Source organism: Dryas octopetala, chromosome 4 (assembly GCF_963921425.1).
Source record: "Dryas octopetala chromosome 4, drDryOcto1.1, whole genome shotgun sequence".
Taxonomy (NCBI): domain Eukaryota; kingdom Viridiplantae; phylum Streptophyta; class Magnoliopsida; order Rosales; family Rosaceae; genus Dryas; species Dryas octopetala.
In genome coordinates this window covers 2,603,400-2,625,618 of record NC_141369.1, presented here as the reverse complement: position 1 = coordinate 2,625,618, position 22,219 = coordinate 2,603,400, and the positions used below count along the sequence as shown (strand labels likewise).

Below are 22,219 nucleotides of genomic sequence, written 5' to 3'. Positions count from 1 at the left end.
GGGGAGTCACAGAAAAATGGTATTAGAGCAAGTTTTCTTGAAAATTATTTCAAAATGATTTTTAGAATACCAACCTAGAGTCTTTCGAGAGTTATCCTTTGAAACTTCTCTTCAGTTCACTCTTTCGGATCTGTTATGTGAGATTCAACAGTGATTTGTATTCCGTTATTCCGAAAGCTTTGATTCGCTTCGGAATAGTTGTTGAACCCTGCCCATTGTTTCTTTCAGTTTGATTGACAAGATGCCGCCCAGACGAGTCAACAATCGGGCATAATGCAACCAAGATCAGTTCAGTTCGACTCTCAACAGTTTGTTGAGATGCATGTTCCAGACTTTCTTAGCGAATCAGGCGATGAACAATTGACGACTGAGGAGCGCGAGGAAAAGTGCCATGGTCATTTTTATGATCGTTTTTTCTGAAGAGCCAACCGTTGAAATTCTACGGTAGTACTGAAGCTGATCAGACAAAAGCGGAAGTTTGGATCCAGAATGTTAAAAAGAAGTTGGATTCTATCAATGCCCCATTTGAGTATCGAGTTTGACTAGCTACTCATGTCCTAGAGGGAGAAGCCGACTGTTGGTGGAGAACCATTTGTGAGAAAGTGGGAGATGTTACTACAATCACGTGGGAGCAATTTGTGGAACATTTCTATGATCGTTACTTTCCTCCAGTACTGCAACAGAGTAAGTTGGGTGAATTTATGATTCTGGAGCAAGGTAACATGACTGTTGGTGAGTATGTGAATAAGTTTACTGAGCTTGGATGTTTTGCCAAGGCGATTATGAATGATGAGAATACGAAGGCTGTAAGGTTCTTCCAAGGTCTTAAGTTTGGAATCAGAAAGTTTATTGTTGGTCATGAAACTAAGACCTATAAGGACATTGTTGAGTCTGCTTATGCGATTAAGCAGGAGTATCTAAACAACCAAAAGAGACAGACTTCATCTGGGAAGTTTGGTGAGAAGAAAAGGAAGACTAACCAGGGAAAAGACTCATCTTCTGGGAGTGGTACCAAGAAGAGGTTAGGACCACTTATCTGTTTTGGATGTGGAGAAGAGAGACATTTCAAGAGTCGGTGTCCTCAGAAGAGAGCTACTGGGTGAGTCGCAGCTCCACATAAGAGGTTTGGATCAGTTATTTGCTTTGGTTGCGGAGAGGAAGGACATTTCAGAAACCAATGTCCTAAGAGGGGAGCTACTGGACAATCTTTGGCTCCACAGCAGCAGTAACCACAGACATCGTCTACTATACCTTAACAACAACCACAAGCATCTCAGCAAGCTAGTCAGGGAAGTCAAGATAGAGGACGACCCCAGAAAGCTATGAGTGGTGGCAGAGTTTTTTGCTTTAGGCGAAAGCAGTGGGAAAGCTACACTTGACAGTACGATTTTTTTATCCAATACTGAAATTAAGATTTTGTTTGATACTGGTGCATCACACTCCTTTATATCTTTTTGGTTTGCTAGAGCTTTAGGATTAAGCTCTGAACTTTTGGATAAACTTGTAGAATAGTGTATTCCCATAGGAACATGAATCACTATAGATAGAATCTTTAAAGCTTGTTAGTTGGTAGTACAGAACCAAGTTTTAGCTGTTGATTTATTTCCATTGGAAATGGATTGTTATGACCTGATTTTGGGAATGGATTGGTTACATGTTAAGTAAGCCAGAATTGATTGTGAGAAAAAGAAGATCACTGTAGTTACACCTGAAGGAGGAGTGGTAGTCATAAGATTGAATGAGCATTTTACTCCTTTAAGCCTGTTGTTGAAAGCCTGTTTTGAGAACAAAAGAGTCTTGTTGTGCTATGCCTTTATAGCATCAACAAAGGTGAAGGATGATGAAAAGAAAGTGATACCAGTAATAGATGATTATCCTGAAGTGTTTCCCAAGGAATTGTCAGGTATCCCACAGCAGAGGGAAGTAGAGTTTATAATTGACTTAGTACCTGGTACCCAACCTATTTTGATTCTACCTTATCGGATGACACCAGCTGAGATGGAAGAGTTAAAAGTACAATTGAAGGATTTGCGAAGGAAAGGTTTCATTCGAGAAAGTACATCACGTTGGGGAGCGCTAGTCTTGTTTGTTAAGATGCACGATGGTTCATTGCATTTGTGTGTGGACTACCGGAAGTTGAATAGTGTTACTATCAAGAATAGGTACCCTTTGCGAAGGATTGATGAGTTATTTGATCAACTCAGTGAAGCTAAGCACTTTTCGAAGATTGATTTACGATCTGGCTATCATCAGCTTCAAGTTCGAGAAGAGGATATACCAAAGATTGCTTTTCGTACTCGGTATGGACACTATGAGTTTGTAGTGATGCCATTTGGATTGACGAATGCACCAACAACATTCATAGACTTGATGAATAGGATTTTTCGACCTTCCTTGGACAAGTTTGTCATAATTTTCATTGATGATATTCTCATTTACTCAAGGAGTCAAGAAGAACATGTTGAGCATTTGAGGATTGTTTTGGAGACTCTGTTAGAGAAGCAACTCTATGCCAAGAAGTCGAAGTGTGATTTTTGGTTGACCGAAGTGCAATTCCTTGAACATGTAATCTCTGGGGAAGGAATTTCAGTGGATCCAAGCAAGATTGAAGTTGTGCTCGAGTGGAAACAACCTAAGAATGTTACAAAGGTAAGAAGTTTCCTTGGATTAGTTGGTTATTATAGGAGATTTGTTTAGGATTTCTCGAACATTGCTACACTTTTGACTTATTTGTTGAAGAAGGAAGCTAAATTTGAATGAAATTATAAGTGTGAAAAAGCGTTCGAGGAATTGAAGAAGAGGTTAACATCAACTCTGATATTGGTATTGTCAAATGGTAAGGATTCATATGAAGTTTATGCAGATGCCTTAGCTTAAGGACTTGGATGTGTGCTGATACAGAATGAGAGAGTAGTAGCTTATGCTTCAAGACAGTTGAAGAATCATGAGAAGAACTATCCTATTCACGATTTGGAGTTAGCAGCAGTTGTTCATGATTTGGAGGTGTTACTTGTATGGAAGTAAGTTCAATGTGTTTTCGGATCACAAGAGTCTCAAGTACATTTTTACTCAGCGTAACCTGAATTTAAGGCAAAGAAGATCAAGGATTATAATTTTGAACTATTATACCATCCAGGGAAGGCGAATGTAGTCGCTGATGCCTTAAGTAGAAAGACGAGGAATACTTTAGCTAGTCTAATGCTTGCAGAAAGGAAAATGTTTCAAACTCTTAGTGAGTATGAGATTGAGGTTCAAGAAGATGGAATTCTAACTGGCTTGCAGTTGGAGCCTCATTGGAGCAAGAGTTAGTTCAAAAACAGAAAGAAGATCCAGAGTTGCAAGAACTGGAATAGAAACTGAGCTCATGAGAAGCACCTGAGGGATGGAGGATTCACTCAGATAGTTTGAGGTATAAAGATCGAATAGTTGTACCGAAGAATGAGGAGCTCAAGAAACGAGTTCTGGATGAATCTCATCGTACTCGCTTTGCTATGCATCCTGGTAGTACCAAGATGTATAAGGATCGTAAACGGAGCTACTGGTGGAAAGGAATGAAGCGAGATGTGGCTGAGTATATCAGTCGTTGCAATGTGTGTCAACAAGTAAAAGCTGAGCACCAGAAATCGTCTGGTCTACTGCAATCGTTACCTATCCCTGAGTGGAAATGGGATTACATTACTATGGATTTTGTTACGGAGTTGCCAAGGCCCACTAAGGGACATAATGGAGTTTGGGTGATTGTTGATAGGTTGACGAAAACTGCACATTTTCTGCCTGTCAAGATGGATTCACCTGTTAACTATTTCGCTCAATTGTACATTGAATGGATTGTTCGTTTACATGGCATTCTGAAGACGATCGTTTCTGATCGAGATCTGCGATTCACATCGTGATTGTGGAAGAAATTGCAATCTGAGTTTGGCACCAGATTGGATTTAAGTACTGCTTACCATCCACAGACTGATGGACAGTGAGAATGAGTTATTCAAATACTCGAGGATATGTTACGAGCTTGTGTGCTTGACCTGGGAGGCAAGTGGAGTGAATATCTTCCTCTTCCAGAGTTTGTGTACAATAATAGTTACCAGAGTAGCATTGGGATGACCCTGTATGAAGCACTCTATGGGCGACCGTGTAGATCACCATTGTGTTAGGCTGATGCTGAGGACCGACTTGTTTTAGGTCCAGAAGTTGTTATAGAGACCACTGCAAAGTGATTCAGGAACGGTTGAAGATTGCCTAGAGTAGGCAGAAGTCTTATGCAAATCACAGAAGGAAACCACTTGTGTTTCAGGTTGGTGATTTTGTATTCCTGAAAGTGAGCCCTAAGAAGGGTATGAACCAGTTTGGAGTGCGAGGCAAATTGGCACCCAGGTACATTGGACCGTTCAAAGTTATCGAGCGTGTCGGTACTGTGGCGTACAGACTGGAGTTGCCGCCTCAGTTGGCATCCATTCATCCGATATTTCATGTTTCTCAATTGAAAAAGAGTGTGCTTGATATTCCACAAATTATGTCATGAATTTATTTGTCTTTAGAACCTGATGTGTCCTATGTAGAAGGACCAGTTTGTATCCTGGCATACAAGACAAAACAGCTCAGAAACCGGGTAGTGCCATTAGTGAAAGTTCAATGGCAACATCATGGAGTTGAAGAAGCTACTTGGGAACTGGAATCTGAAATGCAGAAGAAGTATCCTCACCTGTTCGACTAACTCAAGTAATCTCGAGGACGAGATTTCTTTTTAGGGGGGTAGAGTGTGAGATCCAGAAAATTTTTTCATGTTTTATTTCCTGAGTTATCTTTATTTTTGTGGTTACTTTGAATTTCTTATTAGAAGTGTTAGGATTTTTTTGTAAATCCTAGAAACCCAAACTTGGTTTTAAGTCCATAAGAAATTAGTATTCGCCGCTATGAATACGTAGTATTTTTCGAGACATTTTTGGATGACCGATTATATTTTTGGCGAGTGTTTGAAGTTGGAAACATGTGAGAAAATAAGTGGATGAGATGGTAAGATCTCAACCGTTGATCAAGTTGATCAAACGGCTGAGGAAATGATAGCCAAATGAGAGAAAGAGGAAGGCAGTTGGCGCAATGGAACAATAAAGAAGCGAGGAGAATTCGGTGGATTAATGTAGAAGCCACCACCGAGCGATCGGCAAGGCTTGCTGAGCGCTCGGCGGTCCGACGAGGGCTCGGCAAAGCCACCGAGCGCTCGGCGTGGAAATTATATATACCCCCCCCCCCCCAGCTTCATTTCTGATATCTTCGCGCATACTTCCTCTCACCCGCAAGTTTTCATCTCAGCAAACCTCTCACCTGCAAACCAAAATCTTTTCATTTCCTTTAGATTAATCAAACGTTTTACGTATTGAATTTGACATTGAATTCAATAGTGGATTCGGATTGATTACTCAATCCTTTTGTAAGATTTCCAAACTGAGAATTTGGTTATTTCATTTCTGATTAAGGTTTTATTATGATTTGGATTTAGATTTAGATTTAGATTTCTAATTAGAATAATTGCTCTTGGTTAGAAGTTAACTAAGGATTACAGCAGTTTCCCAATATTTGGACCCAGTGAAGTAGAGAGCTGTAAATTGGATTTGTATTGTGGATATCAAGCTAAGCAAAGGATTCCAGGTAGGGGGAATCTCACACCCTGATAGTGGCCCTATTTTACTGCATGTATTATGCTAGTATAAACTGAATGCATGAGAAATTTGCATAGTTCGTGATTGTCATCTGTGGTGTGGTTTTTATTCTATATTGTGATATTTGAATTGTTAGGATGACTTGAGAGTAAGTGGTCACCATAGAGTTGACCTTGGGTTTCGATCCCCTAAACCTCCGGAGGTGGTTATACAGTTAGGCTGGTAGCAGTCAATTTATAACCAGGAATGGATACTCTCGCTACCAAATCAGTTTTTACTGATAATCCAAGTAGGGTGGTAGTTGACCAATTTTGAGTTCGGTCATCAGGTATTGTATTAGGAACGTTCCGAAATGTTTTGAATGATTATTTGAGCATGCAAATGGTTTCGAACTGATAATGATTCTCTGGTTGTGCATTATGTTATTTTGATGTGTTTCATTGGCTATTTAGTATAAATATGTTCGTACTATTTTAAAACCTAGCCAGGGTCCCCTGAGGGGAAGCTATCACTACTACAATAATATAAATAGACAACACTATCTACACAACGGTTGTTTTAAAACTGTTGTGTAGTTTTAAAACATAACAGTTTTAAAAAATAACCGTTGTATTTATGCATGAAATACAGTGATTTTTTGTGAGATAGATTTTATGAACTTGCCTAAACAACACTTATTAGTCGTGACCGTTGTGTATGCGAAAGAAAATGAAAAAAACCAGTGCTACAGTATTTTAATTAATCCTCTCGATCTGTGTCCTCTATCACTCACTCTCAAACTTTCTCACCCCTGGATATGCTCTTTCTCTCTCCCTCTCAAACCCTTTCAATCTGCTCTCTCCCTCGATATGCTCTTTCTCTCTCCGATCCCTCTCAAACCCTCTCAATCTGCTCTCTCTCTCTCTCTCTCTCTCTCACTCTCACTCTATCAAACTTTCTCTTCTATTCTCCTCACTCTTTCTATCTCTCTCACACCCTCCCTCGATCGACCTCGCCCTCGCCCTCTGACCTCACCCTCGCCCTCGACCTCGCCCTCGCCCTCTTTTCTTTCTGTCTCGATCGTCCTCTCCATCGAAACCCAAAAGCTACCTCTCACCTTGCCCTATAGTTTAATGGGTATAAGCAAAACAAATTCCAGTTGTAGGTAATCTCTCTCATTCTGCTTTTTCTCTTTGATTACACTTGTGGTGATAAATGGTCAGTGAGGGTTTTGTAGTCTCATAACCTGGGTCCGTTTGCCCACCATTTTTGATCTATGCTTGGATCTTCTGTTCTTTCTGGGTTTCTCTTAGATCCGGTGATGAACCAAGGTCAAGAGCGTCGTTAAATACTCCATCTCTTTCTCTCTATGTCTCTCTATTTCGTTCACTGATTCAAGGTTAGGTTATTATTATTTTTTTTTTTTGAGTTTCAGCATCTTTTATTCTTTAGATGTTTTTTTATTTTCGTTTTCTAGGGCTTTTGATTTTCATTTTTAGGGCTAAGTTGTGATTTTTTTATTTCTGAAATTGGAGAGGAGAGGCTATATGGCGAATAGAGTGGACCACGAGTACGACTATCTGTTCAAGATCGTGCTGATCAGAGACTTTGGTGTGGGCAAATCGAACTCTACAGACAAGTTCGATTTTTGGGTTTTGATTAATCTGCTTGTGTTTAATCTTAGTGTGGAAGCTGATCGGTGAGTTTTAAATATCTCTATCTTGTTTGCATTTTGATGTACGGTGTTTGGTTGGTGAGTTTTGAATATCTCTGTCTCTGTGTCTCAAACTTGCACTCAGATCAAGCCCATCTTTTTTATCTGTTTTTTTGAGCTTAGAGATGCTGATTTGGGCTATCAGATTTGCTTGTATTCAAAGAACAGATAACAAAGAAGATAACCCATCTCAGCATTTGAGTATCTCGTTTTCTCTCCTTTGTGTAAATTGCATTTTATTGGGCTTGTTTACTGGGCATTTTTCTTCAGCAATGTAAGATTAGGACATCTGTGTGTTCATGAGTGTGCTCTGCTACATCTCTGCAAGTTTCTAAGGTTTTTACACATGTGCTTTGCTTTGGTATTCTAGTTTATTGTCGTTTTACTAGTCTGAATAGAAGGTGTATTGGAATTTGCAATGACATCCATATTTCTCTCTCTTTAGCTGGAGACACAAACGAGGAGGAATTCTCTGTTCTTTTGTGAAAGGCGGTGGTGGGTTTTGGACTGAAGAGGGTTTGAAATGGTTGGAAAAGAAAACATCAAGACTGAGGACTTGAACTTGTGCTTTGAGAAGCTTATGATGGTTGGTGGAATTGGTATTGGTTTTGGTGGTGGGAAAGTGAAAATGGAAGGAAGGGTGATCACTGATTGGAAGGATATTCCCATGGAGCTCCTTCTGCAAATCCTTGCACTTGTGGATGATCAGATGGTCATCGTTGCTTCCAGAGTCTGTCGTGGTTGGAGAGATGATGTTTGCTTGGACCTTACTCGTCTATCCCCCTCATGGTAGATGTTTTTCTCTCTCTATCTCTTTTCTGCTCCTAATTTTTTTGTTTGCTTTTATTGTAGTTTGCTGCTTGTATTTGTTAGTTTATAACCTATGACATCAAGAAGTAAGCATGAATTGTTGTTGCAGTGGCATATAAATTCGTGAAAAATAGTCTTTGATGATACAAAGAAATATTAAGTCTAGTCTCACTTCTTTGAGTTGGTGAAATGGAGACTTCATGATTGAAATCTGAAAGCAGGGGTTGGAAAATGGAGGACTAGCTAGATGGTACGGTGATTAACAAATTATAATAAAATAATAGGTTAAATAAAGGTTAAGAAGAACATGGTTGCAAATTGGAAGCAGCAAGAACACCTCTCCTCTAATTTTGAAAGCAAGCCAATTCCTTTAGACAGGAGGGAAAGAACACTAACAAAGCAATCACGTAGGCAAGATCACTTTACGCATGTCTATTTTTCATCTTTCTGATCTCTCTTTCCTATCTATTTGTTCAGCAAATAAATATTTGGTGAAAGCAACCACTTACTTACTCATCTGCAAGACTATTCTCTTTTGGGTTAACTTGATCTTGTATCTACTTTTGGGCTGAATTGAACTTGTTTGCCATGCGTATGTGTAGACTTTGCAGCACCTAAGAAAACTTGCAGCATTCATTGCTATGTGGGGACATGGAGCAAGAGAAATAATTTTTTATTTGGTAGTTTAATCCCTTTCACATGTCCTCTTTTTGCTGACTTTGGATTTCCATACTTTTCCTTTGTCTTATACCAACAGTAGCTGACCCTTTTCATTAATTTGCAGGTGTCAACTAACTCAAAAGGAATTCAATACCCCCATAGTCCTCCACGTGAGACTTCAAAGAGCGAGGTTCCTTTTCTTTATAATGGACATAATTTCTCCATCCATTTTTTTTTCTTGTTGTCTTTTTTTCCCCATTCTCTAATACATGCTTTTTTTTTTTTTTTTGTTTCGGCAGGGAGGGAAGAGAAGAGACCATCTTCTTGATTTATTTCTCCATGTGCCGACTGCCTCTTTTTTGTTTTGCTATTTTTTTTTTATTTTTTTTTTCACATGACTTTGTTGAAAACCTGCTCTTTCATCTTGCTGCAAGCCACTCCAAAATCAAGACTTAAGGCACAAAGAAAATGAGTCACTCTTCTTTTATCTTGATGGCTGCAATCCCTTTTTTATTTTTTTTCTTTTAGCAAATCACAAGACTAGCTTGTGTTATTTTCCTGCAGGAAAGGTGCCGAAGCAAGCCACCTCTCCTTTGGAATTTAAAGTGAAACGTCAGACCTCCATATATATATATATATATATTCATATGTATCTATACATCCAAGAAAAGCATGTGTATTCCTCAGTGGCTTTTGTTATTTGAATTGCCTTGTGGTTTGGAATTGTGCCAGGTACTAATGGCAGTAGGGGATACATTTCGAGCAACTGCCTATGACTAGCTGGAGATATAGGCTAAGAGGACTGGGTGTGAAATTTCTTTAGTGGAGGTTAAGAATGATAAAATTGATGGGCCATGTATGCTCTTTTAACTTTACAGGAAATTGGACATCTACCAATGTATACTTGTGAATAAAAGTTGTGCATGAAACAATTTTTTGCTAACTATGGTTTTTTTTGTTTAATGGTCTTTGGGTTAATACTTTACACTTAATAGCCAATATGTACTTGAGTGAATTTTTTGTATCTTACATTAGCTGAAAGGTTTGGGTATTGATGGATGGTTGGGACGACAAATGAATATTTTCACTTATGATGATTTGCAATAAATTGGACTGGAGATGTATAATTTTATAACTCGATATGCAAGAGAACCACTCAAAATTAACTTGTTTATCGGTAGGTAAATTGATAGATCTTGCAGATATGGTTAAATGACTTCTGCAAAACTAGAACTTAGAATTTTTTATTTTTGTCTCAGCATTTTTAGTTAGAACTTTTTTTAGCTTGATCTTTTAGTTTCAATCAATCTACTTTGCTTTCTTTTTTTCTTTTTAATTATTTGCAGGTTTATTAAAACATAAGGTCAAGGGAGCCTACTTCTATCATCAAAGTTCTAAATCAGGTTCCCTAGTATTTTCATACTTCATATTATGAAAGGAAAAAGAATCCTATTGAATTTTTTTTATAGTAAATTTAAAATAATAGATCCAATTATCAGCTGGGGGCTCCAAAACATACAGCATCTTCTTGTCTAAATTAGTTGTTCTCCTTCTGAATGCTACTTGAGATTCTTACATTTATTATGGTAATCATGCAGGGGTGAGTAGATCTTATCTCTAAAACATGTGAAACAAAGTAAGGAGGGGATGATAACAAAATCTTCTATAATGGGGCTTTGGAGATCACACAATGAGTTGAAGGAACAAGTACTTTTTATAGTTTTTGTAACAAGTACGTTTTATAGTTATCAAGTTACTTAATTACTTATAACCTTTGGGCTGTTAATTGGCAAGGGATGTGTGAATGGATTTGCCATCATGACTTTGTAAACTCCAATTTCAATTTAATGAATTCATGGATTTTTTTGAGTTGTCAATATTTGTGGATTTCTTTAGATGCAACAAGCATGGATTTAGTGGGATTTAATTCCAATTGGATATGCAAGCAGGGAATTAATAGGGATTTAATTGGATGCAAGTAGGGATATTAAAATGTGAATCAAACAAACGACAGTTTTCAATTTAAAAAAATTTATTAATTAAACCTAGACAATGGTTTTTTTTTTTAAAAAATATTTGTCATACGCATATCTTAACATCACATATAAGTTAAAACAAGTTGTGGATAATATTATTACCCAACAGTTTTAAGTTATAAAAGGATGTGTATGTACAATTAAATAACATGTTTTAGTTAAACTTGTTGGAGATTTGAATACACAACGGGTTTAGATAATTAACAGATGTGTATATGCAATTTAAACAACATTTTTTAGTAAAAACTGTTGTTGAGTATCTCATGGAACAACATTTCTACCAATTTAATACTTAATTATGCAACGGTTTTTCTTAAAATTGATGTTTAACAGTACTTTGGACAACTTTTATAGTAAATAAGTATTGTGAGATTACCACTAATACAATAGTTTTATATCTGTAAACGTTGTGTATTGTGTTACGAGACAACCGTTTTCGATGAAAATCATGCATTTTGGTGGACACTAGACAACAATTTTAAATTATAACTGTTCTATGAAACCATTCAGACAACAGGTTTTAACCTTTGTTTGAATAGGCTATAGATGTCACTCGCCTAAACGACGAAATTTTGGGCAAATAGACAACGGGTAAAAACCGTGGTCTATTAACTTCATTGTAGTAGTGTATATGATCGTATGTGATGCTTACCCCCTACTGTACTCTTTGAGTGCAAAAAACGTACTGGTTGACGACTTGGACTGAAGGTGCGGCCTTACTATTTGTCGAATTTCCGATTTGTCGGATTTTGATCTTTTTTTTCTAAGCAGGTTAGTTATGATCTTTGTGGATCACTTTTGCTATGTAAAATAGCACACTGTTGTCTTTTGGATTTTTTTTGTAAATTATCAAATATCTATCTTCGGGTTGGTTACTTTTGTAAATCTTGAACATCTTTGTTTATATGTTACTCGAGGTTACTTTTGAATTTATCTGTAACCTTGTCGGGTTGGTTTAAATGTAAACACTTTATTTACATTTTGTATTTCCGCTGGCAATTTTTCTCTGATCCAATCAGTTTTCTTTATTATTAATAAGATTTACCTATTTTGAAAATATTTGGGAGTATAATACTTGGGGTTTGAGTATTATATTTTCGAGTATTCTGAAGGTAGGTGCCGCTGTGATGGACCTGGGTTTTGGGGCATCACATAATAAGGTTAGCCATATATATAAACTACCATGGGTGCAATCAGCGAAAATAGTATTTAGGTAAATAAGCATCAATCGATACATATATAAAATTGAATAAAACTGAATCTAGCTTTGAGTATTGACAATAGTCTCAAAATCTCATCCAATATGTTATGTCCCAAAGCTAATCATTAATAGCATCATAAATATCATAACATAGACTAGCTAGTAGTATGCAATAAACAATCATGAAGTCAGACCCAAAATGTAGTTGAACTAATTCATATTTAAACAACCAGATGAAAGAACAATGCGCAAGCATATAAAAGAATAGCCATATGCCAATATCCTAGCGGATTTGTATTATGAAATTCAAGGTAGAAAACCCATAATATAAAATTGACGGATTCAAAACCAAGTATGCCTTATCAGAGAATACAAATTTGATAACCACATCGCACATTGATAATTTCTGGTTGTAATAACACCATTCAAGTTGTGCTTATCATATATCGTGGTTTTGAATAATTGAATTTAAATATTGCAACATGAATTGAACACATGTATAAAATAAACACAACCAAATAGAAAAACTCTAACATCAAGAGTATTGGTCAAAAACAAGTTGCCATATGACTCTTAAATCTAGAAGAGTTTATAAGAAAGTAAAACATAAGAAAGACTATTGTGCTGATAACGTGTTATAGATTAAAGAGATCGAGAAAAGTAGAGAGAACATAAGAAAGAATTGAGGAGGAATCAAAATGTCTTTCTCATCCACGTAAGGCTTCTATTTATAGGCTCTTGGATGACTTGGGATAAACCCTTAAGGTCTCCTATTTTACAATTAATTGGATTTTCTTAATTATCTATACAATTGCTCTAGATAATACATGAGATAAATATTAAACATGATAATGGACAGTCACATAATTAATAAAATTTACAACAATATATAGCACTAGTAATTAATTTATCTTGAAACTTATGATGCTCATGTAGCTTGAGCAAGAGAGGCGACATGTTGCCTCAGCTGTGGACTGCTACATAAAACAATATAGCGCCCCAGAAGAAGAAGCAATAATCGAACTTTGCATGTAGACAAGTGAATAATGCATGGAAGGACATAAACGAAGCGTTCCTAGCCTCCACCCTACCGTTGCCCCCATGCCCCTCCTAAGACGAATTCTCAATCCTGGGCGTGCCTATGATGTTGTATACAAGCATGGAGATGGCTACACTACTAATGTAAATGTGCTCAAGAATTTTATAGTTTCTGCACTTGTCGAACCTGTGCCTATATAACCCTAAATTTCAACTTGTCGTATTTCATATAATAAGGTCTCCCAAGTCCTATAGTAAAATAAATATGGAGCCAGTACGTCCTTTAAAACTGTTTCAAGGACAGTGGGTGCTTGCGGTTGTAACCATGTCTCCATGAAGTAATATTTGGGATTGTCAGTCTTCTTTTCATACTCAATAAAAAACAAAACTTTCTATGTGGTGGGTATAGATCATTCTCGTTCTACTATATATAGTTTGTGACTACTTTATATTTATGGCCTTGTAATTTGGATCCGATTCTACTTTGTATTTATACGTACGATTTTTAAGATCCGGATCCTCTCCTAAGCACTCTAATCTCCTAACCTTACTAATCTTTTAATTATAAAGTGATACATGTCTTTTATAACATCCTATGGTGCATACTCATTTAGAGCTATAATTATCAAATCAAAATAATTAAAAATAAGAAACATGTATAATCCAATCACATAAAAATAAAAAACCTAAAAAAACCAAAAAACCACAAGCCCAACCCGCCCTCCCTCCCTCCCCCCCCCCCAACCTCCGACCCCTTTCTTTCTCTTTCTTCCCTTCTCTCTCTCTCTCTCTCTCTCTCTCTCTCTCTCTCTCTCTCTCTCTCTCTCTCTCTCTCTCTCTCTCTCTCTCTCTCTCTCTCTCTTTTCTGTGATCGAAGTCCCTCCACAAAAAGCAATAATACATCATCTATTTGCAGTTTTGAATCAAGACTCCAACTCTTGATTTTATATATATATGTGTTGGATTAAAGTGCTCCATATCAATGAGGTTAAAAGTCCCCACAAATATGATGTATTTTAATTACTAATATTTGTTGTAAACAAGGAGTAAAATTTCGGTTTCGAGGAAATTTTCGATGGAAATTTCGACGGAAATTTTCGTGGAAATTTCGATTAAAATTTCGATTTCGATAAAATTAGATAAAAACGACGAAAATTGCTATTAAAATACGGAAATTGTAAATGAAACTTGACCATATGCTTATTTAACATATTATCTACTGTATTGATAAAAAACATTGAAAAAATCAAATTATATAGTAGGTTTTATGTAATATAAGATGAATATAATGCGCGCTGGTGATAAATACTATTAAAAAATGGGTCACTAATTAATAATTATATAAATAACACCTCACATTTGCTCAGTCTGACCTATGTACCCCACTGTAACTCTATTATTTTATTAATCTTCAGATCCAAAACTAACTTGCTGTGTAGCCTGTGTTATGTCTTTTTTCGTTTTTTTACTAATATACCATATTATGTTTTTTTTTAATAAATAATAGTAATGGACTAAGTTGACTAACTGACTAAGTACTATTTAGTATTTAGTATTTACTAATCAAAGTTATCAAACTCGGACAAAAAAAAAAAGTACTAATCAATTTATATATATTAATCACTGGGGCTGCTGTATACTAGAGGGATAGGAAAATATCTAAGTTTATTTGGCACGTGTGCACATCTAAGTGGAGTGGCTATGGTCACGTTAGGAGAGAGGAATTCTAAGTAAAATAATTATTTTAATATTTAATGAAATTGGAAGAGGAACAATTTCTAAGAAGTAAGAAGCCTGTATATCAGTATATGGAAACTGTAAATCCAAACTTTTTTTTTTTGGCCACTAGCGTAAATCCAAACTTAAATGAATAAAAAACTATCATAATATTTTTGTTTATTAATCAACAATTGTCTCTATGAAATACTGATGTAATCACTAGACCAAATTTGACAAAGACAATTCGGGCCGCTCGAAGATGACGCAATCATCAAGCACAGACTCCTCACCCAAACGACCACCACCAGAGGCGAGCCGCCATTGAAGAAGCTCCAAAAGAAGTTCGCCAAGAACGAGGACAACTACGGCGACTGCGAGAAGCTCGCCAAGGTTTTCCTGCAGGAGCTCAACACGTTCGAGATCCCCCTCCTCAAGAGCAAAGCCGTGGTGGAGGCGAATGTCAGGGAGAAGCCCAACTTCGACGAGTTGAGGGAGGAGATCAACACGCAGATATTGCAGGCGGAGAAGACAGAGTGAAGAGTGAGAGAGAGTCACGCCGCGCCGGAGAAGGAGGCAACTGGGAGAGAAATCTTGTGCGCAGGGGAGAAGAAGAAATTTCGTCGAAATTTTGTCAAATTTCGCTAAAATTTCGACGAAATTTTACAGAAATGCATGTGAGGGGGATCGAAAATTTCGGCGAAATTTTCGAAATTTCGTCGAAAAATTACCGAAAATTAAGGGTAATGTAATAAAATTTCGGGATCCCTGAAAAATGAAAATTTTGACGAAATTTCGCCGAAATTTTCGAAATTTCAATACTTGGTTGTAAAGATTGTGTAATTAATCGAGAAACGATTTTGTAATTAAAAAATCATCAAACTCTTTAATATGGGACCCAATAGACGGCCTGAGACGTCATTCAATGGTTGGCTTGGGGCTCAGTTTCCTATGCTAGTCCGTTCTTTCTCTATTGACAAGTCACTGTGCCAAATGGAACATTTGGTTAGACTACTAAATCTATTGGGGTGAACCCCTATATATACTAATTACATGAGTAGAAAAGACAAATTACAAAGTTATTTAATTGTAAGAAATTATAGATAATTATATAATCATAGGTGAAATAGTCTATAGTCACTAACATGATTATAGGGTATCCATTATCCCATTATTTAGACATGAATTTTTATAAAAGGAAAACGGGTGCGAAGGAGTTTCACCCGATCGATTTACAATTTTTTTTTTCTTTACCTTCATAAAAGGCCACGTCGCTAATTATCTATGTAAGATCTACAAACTTCTTATAATACGTTAACAACCAAGCAATGTCCTTTCTCTCTAGTATTATCATATTTCATTCTTCTCTTTGCTGGTCATGACTCATGACAGAAGGACATTTCTTGGCCGATGGCCCCACTGACACATTTTAGATTTTATTTTCCTAAGCTGTATTCCAAAGTTTTCCATCGAAAAACAAAGAGAAAAGGCTGTATATATTCTAAAGTTTGATTGGCCCAAAACCCACTTACATATCTTTAAGATATAAATGAGAGGACCTACTTATCTTTTTTTATTTTCTTTAGCATATGATGACATGAAAATACTTATTCATAATGATAATGTCACACCTATTTCTCTCCACCCACCTACAAGTGATTTGTACTTTTGAGTCACTATTACAACATTAATGTTAACTTCATCTAAGAAGAAAGAATCATGCTTATCAAATTTTGATGTGCCGTAATTTTACAATTATGCATTGTCACCTTATGGTTTAATAAGTGTTGTTTCTCCCTTGTAACTTTTTATAGTATTTTATTTCTATTTTATAAGTTGCCATTGCTTTCCTTAAGAAAGTTTATCAACTCAGCAAAGATTATTCTTTTACAAACTTTTATAAAAAGATGAGCTTTGCTGAGTTGATCAATTTTTACATGGTTTTAAAGAATTTGCAATTTTTAAAATTCTTATGATTTTAAGTGTTAAAATCAACTCAAAAATGATGAAATATAAATTAGCTCGAAGTCACAATTTTAACATGAAAATCTCAAAATTTATTGTAACAGTTTAATAGGAGAGAAGGTGTACAATGTACTCATATCACTAAGACGTGTCCGAATGTATAATAGATTTGGATGTCGGTTGAGTCCACCACACTAGATTAACTTTGGTCAAATTACACTTTTAATCCTTATAGTTTGTAAGGATTTTCATTTTCGTTTTTATAGCTTAAAAATACATAATCATATCATGCTCCTTATAATTCATATTAGGTTGCAATCAAGTCCAAATCTCTACTTTTATTAAAGGAATGGACGGAATGAAGATGTGACCATCCTTAAATTTTCAAAATTTTTATAAAAAGACAAGAGAATATCCTTCTAAATCAAATGTTTATGGTGGGTTAGTGGTTGGATATTCTAAAGGCACACAAAATAGTGTATGCAAAACACGAAAATCCTCGTATAATAATGTCGGTATAATATATAGTAAAGTTAAACCCTTACAATTTTTATTGACAGCTGGTCGGCGTGTACAGAGTGAAAAGCAGGGAATTAAAGTAATAAAGAAATTTATGTAGTCTAAAAAATTGTGTAAAGAAAGAAGCAAACACATGTTAGTATGTTACCTATGGCCTCAGGCTCAAGACAAGCACCCAATTTTCAGTGTCTGGGTGTCTCTCCCGCGTGAACCTCTCCATATGATAATACCATGAATTAGCAAAGCCAGCAGTCGTCAAGTCATCAAGTAAACAATGTCGGTCACTTGCGGTGCTGAGTGCGTGCTGGTGTTGGGCTGTCTGAGGTGGGTCTCGAAGCGCTGCACCTACGTCGGCTCCGACGACAGCGCCACCTGGACCTCCGCCACCGCCGAAGAGTTCGAGCCCATCCCCCGCGTCTGCCGCTTAATCCTCGCCGTCTACGAGACCGATCTCCGCAACCCCAAATTTCTCCCCAGCGGCCGCGGCGGCTACCGCCTCAACCCCGACTGGGTCATCAAGCGCGTCACCTACGAGCAAACCCTCGGCCACGCGCCGCCGTACCTCATCTACGCTGACCACGAGCACCGCGAGCTGGTCCTCGCCATTCGCGGCCTCAATCTGGTAAAAGAAAGCGACTACAAGCTGCTGCTGGACAACAAGCTCGGGATGCAGATGTTCGACGGAGGGTACGTCCACCACGGGCTGTTGAAGTCGGCGATTTGGCTGCTCAACGAGGAGGGCGAGACTCTGAAGCGCTTGTGGCTCGAGAATGGGGCTGATTACGACATGGTGTTCGCGGGTCACTCGTTGGGGTCCGGTGTGGCCTCGTTGTTGACGGTGATTGTGGTCAACCACAGAGACCGCTTGGGTGGGGTCCCCAGGAATAAGGTTCGCTGTTACGCTTTGGCTCCCGCGCGCTGTATGTCCTTGAATTTGGCTGTCAAGTATGCCGATGTTGTTCACTCGGTTGTCTTGCAGGTGGGTTCATTCAGTTTTTTTATTCCACTTTTTTTGTTGAATTTATTTTATTTACTTCCATGATTAGTTGATTATTATGATTGTAGGATGATTTCTTGCCAAGAACTCCCACCCCCTTGGAAGATATATTCAAGTCAGTATTTTGGTGGGTATTCTTTGAACCCTTTACCTTATTATGTGAAAAATACATATATATATAATTTCCATTGTAGATTTAGTGGAGTGAATTATTAGGACTTGATGCTTTGGATAGCTTGCCATGCTTGCTATTTTTGGTTTGTTTGAGGGATACCTTCATTCCAGAAGGTAGAAAGCTTAGAGATCCCAGAAGACTTTACGCACCCGGCCGGATGTATCATATTGTAGAGCGCAAATTTTGCAGGTACTCTACCTAGATCCTCAAAACTCTTGTCAGGTTTTTTCTTTTTTTTTTTGTTTGTTTCTTATTGCATGATCTTAAAGATGTTATCGAATTTGTGCAATGAATTTCCATACCGTGTGGTACTTAATACTTATGGAGCCAAGGGTAAAGAATTTTAGAATGAATGCAAGCATGCCACTTGCAGATGGGGTTTTGCATCCCTTGCACATTCCAGCATCTCCTAATTTTTCACAATCACTCTTTAGGTTCTACCTAGGAATTTGATGCTTCTTAGTTTTTCATTGCATGCATATTTCACGGGTACATTAGTCTTTAAACTTAGAATGATTGTAATTTCTATGACAAGGTTTATCATTCTACTTGCTCATTAACTAAATAGTAGATTCAAGGTTCTGGAGTGTCATTAACTAATGAAGTTGGAATCAAAGTGGGGTTGAGGCCAGGTGCATTAGCCATCATTAAATGAAAATTTTTGTATATACATTCAGTACTACAATAAGCAGAATGAGAACTTTGCCAAACCATTCATACACAAACTAGTAACATGAAAAGCATGATTGTAATTCTTGTCTTTTTTTTTTTTTTTTTTTTGTGGGACCAATAATTGTGATTCTTGTGTAACAAGTGTTTCACTAGATTAGAGTTGGCTACAGGTTCATATATGAGATAAATGATTTGTTAGAAATGCAGTCCTGTTTTTAATTATTTTCTGCCTTTTCCCCTTTCAGCTATAAAGTAAAAGCAGATTTTGCCTCTTAAATGGTATAAAACCCTCTTTTATGTATTACAGAAAATAAGGAGAAAAAAGAAAATTAAACTTTGATTGGTCATGCTAAAAGGTTTGGATATCAATATATTACCATTTCAAAAGTTCTCTTTGTTGGAGTATGTCCTTGGTGAATACATCTTCTTATGTCATGTTAAGGTCTGCTAATTGTGATGAACTGCTGGGTACTTAATATCAATGCTTTGCATTTCTGAAAGAAATCCATTATAAACATTCAGCTATGCAGCTGGACTGTTATACCTTACTTTTGCATTGAGTAAAATCATTCTAATATTCATGTGCAAGTTTAAAATTAAGAAAGTCTTGAATATGTCTACGAGGGCTTTTGAAAAGACAGTGATGATATGTTCCTACTGAAACTGTTGCATTTATCTGATGATTGGGTTCCTAACTACTTGGTATAACAGATGTGGAAGGTATCCTCCAGAGGTCAGAACTGCTATTCCTGTTGATGGGAGATTTGAACATATTGTCTTGTCATGTAATGCCACATCTGATCATGGAATTATTTGGATAGAAAGGGAAGCAGAGAAGGCTTTAGAAGTAAGTGGAACATAACATTCAACATTGTACAAGTGCAAACATTATTCACTTTTCTACATAGACTACCATGAGTAATCATTGTTCATAAATAAAAGAAGATTGAATATCTTGTGCCTAATCTTACCATATTCTGATATTTTCAGTACTTTTTTTATATTCTGGATAAGCATGATTTCTCAAACTGTTGATACAAAATTTACAATCGAACTTAGAAGGCGGCTTGAGAGTTTAATTCATTTCATTTTTTTAAAGTTATATATAATGTTTAGCTCAATGATAATTTTTTTTTTTATTTGAACCGGAATATGAAAAATATAAACACTCTCTTTATTCTCCTGTTTAAACTAATCTGTAGGTTAGCTTCTAGAATTGTCTAGAAAAAGAACGAGAGAAAAATCATTCCATAAGGGTCTTAATGTTTATAAATGATCTTGTATGCCATGTGGCGGATGTGTGTGCCTTAAGGCTGTCTTTGGTTGGAGGAAAGAGGGACAAGCAGTAAAGGAAGAAACAGAAGATAAGGGACTATGTTAGTTTAAGAAGGGGAGAGCCCAAGAGACTCTCTTTGGTCTTTTTACTTAGTTTAAGCAGAAATAAACGGAGGGAGAAGATCGGAAGGGAAGATAGCCTGTCTGTGACCTTGTCCCTACATTGACGAAGCAACCCAATTGCTTGAAGAAAAAGCTTTCCCTTTCTTTCCCTATCATTTGTTTTCTCCCTCCTTTCGAAACTGAAAATTGTTTAAGTACCAACATGTGGGCATGGATTCAATTGTCAGAATGTCTTATGTTTTTCCCTTACTATGATATTTCTTATTGTTTAGATAGTGTCATATAGAGAATATCCATTGGTACCATGCCAGTGATGACTGTGCGATGGGTTTGTGATATCCAAGTCATCTGCTGCAAGGCATGATAAATTTCTCCTGATCATAATTGATTCTTAATAATTCTGTCTCCCTTCTGTCTTTTTTTTTCTCCCTGAGAATACTAGTATATGTGAATCATAAATTTAAAGTAAAAGATTGATTTGAGACTTTTTCCTTAATGCTTAGCTTTTGCTGTTGAATAATTACTGACAATTCATGGAATTACTCTTCAGAGAATGAGGAGTGGTGCTGAGACCATAACAACTGCTCCAAAAGTACAAAAACTAGAGAGGTTGCAGACTATTGAACAAGAACACAAACATGCATTGGAAAGGGCCGTCAGTTTGAATGTACCTCATGCTGTAACAGGCAACGAGGAAGCTTCCAAGGACGAAAACCCAGAGGCCCGGCAGAGTGAGAGTGAGAGTGAGAGTGGGACTGAGAGTAAAGTTGCTAGTGACGCAAAGTCAAAGTCCACTGGTGGAAGGGCAAACTGGGATGTTTTGGTTGAAAAGCTTTTCAAGAAAAAGGAGTCTGGAGATGTACTGCTTGATAGAGATCCAAATGCCCCTGAATAGCAGCATTTTTTTTCTCTCAGTTTATATTTGTGTTTTCTCTGAGGTTAGGTTTTTTGTGAATATGTCATGCTTCTTTATTTGTTTCTACCGGTTAATTTTTGGGGATCATTTTACTGGTTTTCGACCATATTAGAAATTGTACATCTTCTCATGTAACTCGGTTGTCAGAATTACATACGATCCCGGGCACATTGCCCATGAGGGAATTATGAATGCAGAGAATACTCATATTCAGTCCTCAAACTTATTATGTTGTCCGGTCTTCTGTTCTGTATGCTCTATGACATTATAGGATAACGAAATGGTACCGGATGTGTGAAACGGTACCGTATATGTGTGAAATGGTACTGTATATGTGTCTACGTGTGTATCTATCTATCTATCTATCTATGTATACTAACTGTAATCCACTTAATAGGTAGTGAGCATGCAAAAGAAAATGACTGAAAAATAGGTAGTTTGTAGCAGCTACATAATTTTAGATATCAAACTATATAGAGGATGCTCTATAAGGGATTTCATTCTAGCTATGGCATGCAAGAGACATTAATAAGTCATTCAATATTCCTAGTGTTGAATTACTATCATATCCTTCCAAATTTTTTTTACTCAATTTTAAAAATGGTGATTATCACACAATCACCAAGTCTAAAAACTGTAACTGTGTGACAGTTTCCAGTTAAAAAACGATAACTCTGTGATAGCCACTAATTAAAAAAGAGTAATTGTTTGATAGTTATTAATTAAAAAACATAAAAGTGGTAACTGTCACACAGTTTTCAATTAA

General features: G+C 36.8%; 1 protein-coding gene across 1 annotated transcript; it reads left to right on the top strand.

Annotated features, from left to right (window-relative positions):
• The first annotated feature begins 17,441 nt into the window (after positions 1-17,441).
• LOC147286164 (alpha/beta-Hydrolases superfamily protein) lies at positions 17,442-21,675 on the top strand. The gene is made up of 5 exons (XM_086240133.1): positions 17,442-18,274; positions 18,361-18,419; positions 18,528-18,656; positions 19,851-19,986; positions 21,088-21,675. Exons 1-5 carry the CDS (start codon positions 17,570-17,572, stop codon positions 21,430-21,432), a joined length of 1,374 nt encoding a protein of 457 aa, XP_086096259.1. The 5' UTR covers positions 17,442-17,569; the 3' UTR covers positions 21,433-21,675.
• Positions 21,676-22,219: the final 544 nt, after the last annotated feature.